General features: G+C 66.3%; 1 protein-coding gene across 2 annotated transcripts in view; it reads right to left on the bottom strand.

The window, feature by feature from the left end:
* Window positions 1–1,063: 1,063 nt before the first annotated feature.
* Window positions 1,064–3,609, bottom strand: part of UTP14A (UTP14A small subunit processome component) — a 6,256-nt gene continuing 3,710 nt past the window's right edge. Inside the window, exons 9-14 of one of the 2 annotated variants that reach the window (XM_014955980.1) lie at window positions 3,509–3,586; window positions 2,669–3,059; window positions 2,184–2,575; window positions 1,920–2,107; window positions 1,749–1,848; window positions 1,064–1,435 (exon numbers count right to left, since the gene is read on the bottom strand). In XM_014955980.1, the coding sequence (XP_014811466.1) occupies window positions 1,166–1,435; window positions 1,749–1,848; window positions 1,920–2,107; window positions 2,184–2,575; window positions 2,669–3,059; window positions 3,509–3,586 (1,419 nt within the window). In that variant the 3' untranslated portion in view covers window positions 1,064–1,165. The remainder of the gene's footprint in view (window positions 1,436–1,748; window positions 1,849–1,919; window positions 2,108–2,183; window positions 2,576–2,668; window positions 3,060–3,508; window positions 3,587–3,609) is intronic. The other variant, XM_014955981.1, reaches the window with a different exon arrangement.

Below are 3,609 nucleotides of genomic sequence, written 5' to 3'. Positions count from 1 at the left end.
CCCGGGCACGGAAACGCTCCCCGCTTCCTTTCCCTTCGCTTTTTTTTTTTTTTTCTTCTCTCTTTTCTTTTTTTTCACGCCGCACACCCGGGCCCCCTCCCCGTGCCCGGCGCTATCTGGCCGCCCCAGGGAGGTGTGCGGGGCCGGTGACAGCGGGGCCGGGTCCCTGGCAGGGTGGCAGCAGCCAGCCCCGCACCCCAGGCAGGGGGACACCCCCCCGCCCCGGGGGGGCACCAGCACCCACAGCAGAAGAGCCCTGCGTGGTTTTAGGGTGAAATGAGGGAGTTGTAGGGCACCCTTTTGCCAACCCTTGGGTACCCACACCCCACAGAAAACCCCCCATGCCTGGTGTGAGGGTGGCAGCTCTGCCCCCGGTCCCGGGGGACAGGCATTACCCCGGGGACGGTGCCAGCGTGGGAGGGAGGAGGCAGCCCCGGAGCCAGGGAGCGCCGTTTCCTGGGAGCAGCAGCAGCAGCTCCGGGGCCGGGGCGTGTTTCTGGGCCTGGTGTGAACGCAGCACACGTGGGCAGAGAGGCCCCCGCTCCCTGCCCGCTCCCCCGTCACCGGGAGGCTCCGGCATGTCCCTCCGCCGGCGTGGGGCACGGCCAGCACCCCCAGCACCCCACGTCACCCTGCGGGGGCCGGGCTGAGCGGCAGGAAGAGGGCAGGGGGGCTGCGCGGGGGGCAGAGCCGGCAGCACCACACACAGATGGGGTCGGGCAGAGGGTCCTCTGGGGCTGGGGGGGGCACCCCCTGGCCAAGCTCAGCCCCCCAGGGCTGTGAGAAAGCCCCTTTATCCAAGGTTAAAAAATAAAGTGAAATATCTACGCTATATTATATATAAAAAAGGGGGGTATAAAAGACAAAGCCCCCCAGGGCAGGTGGAAGCCAGCCCCCCGGGAGCGCTGGCGGCTGCTCCAGCCCCTGGCCGCCCCCCCAGCCCCCCCGCAGCGCGCGGGTCACGTCCCGGCAGGCAGAGCCCCCCTGGCCGGGCCCCAAGGACAGGCAGGAGGGCACAGCTGTCCCCGGCCGGGCGCTGCCACCGCACGGCGCAGGCAAAGCCTCCCAGGAGCTGGTTTTATTGCGGGGGGAAGCGGCAGGAGGTACCGGGGACACCACCAGGAGCCTCCCCTGGCTCCAGTCCCAGCCCCAGGGACACGGGGGGCTACCGCGCTCTGCGGCGCGGGCGGAGGGGCAGCTCCCGGCGCTTGGGCCGAGTTTCCAGCGCTGGCTTGGTGCCGGGGCCGGCCGCGGTGGCCGCCTCGGGGACATCCTCGGCGGAGATGGGCTGGATGATGTGGCCGGCTCGGGTGAGGACGCGGGGGGCTGTCAGCTTCTGGAAGGCACGCTGCGTGTTCCAGGTGGGGCCCACGGGCGCCCGGATGCTCTGCTCAAACTGCTGGTGCCGCTCAAAGGGGAAGGGCAGCTCGTTGACCTGTGGGGACACGGCGCCGTGGGGCAATTCCAGCGGGGGGGCCACTCTCATCCCACACCAATTCCTGCTCCTCCAGGACCTGCTCCCCCTGTGCTGCCACCTCACTCCATCCCCTCCAGCAGACCCCAGGGGCTGGCAGAGCACAGCAAGGGAGCAGTCCCTCAAATTCCTCCTCCCTCCACCACCCTGGTGGCCTGTGGGCTGTGAACTCTGGAAACTACGTGGCCGGGCAGGGATTCAGGACGTTTTGGGAAAGGGTGAGGGAAGGTTCTGGGCCAGCCTGGGTGCTGGAGCACAGGATGGTGTCACCCACCTGATGTGCTGCCGCGTGGATGTTGCGCTTCTCGCTCAAGATGACGTGGGGCAAGTGCTGGTCCTTCCTGGGAGGCGCCGGGGGCGGCTTGAGCAGGAACCTGCCGGGCGAGCAGAGACATCAGCCCCGGTGCCGGGCTGAGGCGCGTCGCCGCGGCAATTCCACACTCACCGTTTTCTTTTCTTGGTGCTGGGCTTCAGCCCGGAGCCTCCCCACTCGCCCCAGCCCGGCAGCACCAGGTTCACCGGCTGCGGCTTCCCGGCCTCCTCCGCCTTGCGCTTCTCCCGGCGGAAGTCGGCGACCACGTCGTCCCCGGCAAAGGCCTCGGTGATCACCCCCCTCTGGTCGATGCCACCCTCCTGTGGGGAGAGGGGTCAATCCCCTGCAGCCCACACTGCCCTGGGACCAAGGGACAGGCCCATCCCATCAACTCACCTCCTCCTCCATGACCACGGGGAGGCTGGGGCACTGAGCCTCCTGGGGCTTCCCATCCAGCACTGCCTGCAGGCTAATCATCTCCTTCTTCTTCTTCTTCTTCTTGGCTGCTGGTTTGTCACACTTGTCCCCTGCTCTGCCTTTCTCCTGCTGCTGCGCTCGCTTCCCTGCTCTCGGGGCCACTGGCTTCTCCTGCTCTTCCACATGCTCCTCCGAGGCCAGGGCCTCGATGTCCTCCATCGTCCGCACCCGGCCCAGCTGCTCCGACAGCAGCGGCTCCTCCTGCCCCTGGGGGGGCTGCTCGACCCCCAGGCTCGCCCGCTCCTCGGCACAGACGGGGTGCATGGGGCTGTCCCCGGGTAGATCAGCAACCACCTCTGTCTCATCAGCACCTACGGATTGAGGCACCGGGTGAGAAACAGCCACGCGGGAGCCAGGAGGGACAGTGGGTCAGAAAACAGCCCCCACGACCCCTTTTTCTTTGCCTGACCCCAGGGCTGGGTGCTCCTCACCGTGTCCCTCGGGGCTCCCTGCCCGCTGCTGCCGTGCCTGTCGTTTCTGCTCAAAGTCTTGTAGCAGAGCTTCCTCCTCTGACATCTCCGCCTCCTCCTCCTCCTCCACCTCCTTGCTCTCCACAGCACCAGGCACCGCAGCGTCTTCACGACACTCCTGCGCCTCGGGCTCCTCGGCCGGGCCACTGGGCTTACCCAGCATCCAGGGGTTGGCTCCACCAGCACCCGTGGGGATGGTGGGAACTGTCACCGACGTGAGGTCCTCCTCGGGTGCATCACCCAGCTCCTCCTTGGGCAGCTCCACCTGCACCTTCTGCGTCAGCTCCTTGTTCCTGGCCAGCTGCTCCTGCAGGGCCTTGCGGGCCTGCCAGGGCACAGAGAGGTTTCTAGCACAGAGCAGGAACAACATCCCCACCCCCCTTGTCCCACCTCGGCTGTCTCCCCCTCCCCACCCTGCAGACCCCTTATTGTGGCCTTTCAACATACAAGGGGGCTTATAAGGAAGATGGAGAGACTTCGTTCCAAGGCCTGTAGTGACAGGGCAAGGGACAAACGTTTTTAAACTGAGCGAGGGCAGGTTTAGGTTGGACATAAAGAAGAAATTTTTCACTCTGAGGGTGGTGGGAGCCTGGCCCAGGTTGCCCAGAGAAGCTGTGGCTGCCCCATCCCTGGAGGGGTTCAAGGCCAGGTTAGAGGGGGCTTGGAGCAACCTGGGCTGGTGGGAGGTGTCCCTGCCCAGGGCAGGGGGTGGAAATGGGGGCGGGCTTTAAGGTCCCTTCCATCCCAAACCCCTCTGTGATTCTGTGATCTCACCTCCAGGTCGTACTTAGCCATAATGGCCCTGGAACGGGCCCACTTTCCCTTGTTCTGGTGCTTAAGACTCATCCGCTCCTGCGGGGGGGGGGGGGGGGGGG

The sequence above is a fragment of the Calidris pugnax genome, unplaced genomic scaffold (genome assembly GCF_001431845.1).
Source record: "Calidris pugnax isolate Ruff unplaced genomic scaffold, ASM143184v1 scaffold281, whole genome shotgun sequence".
NCBI classification, from domain to species: domain Eukaryota; kingdom Metazoa; phylum Chordata; class Aves; order Charadriiformes; family Scolopacidae; genus Calidris; species Calidris pugnax.
The sequence above is the reverse complement of the archived record's forward strand: the minus strand, read 5'-3'. Positions and strand labels throughout refer to the sequence as shown.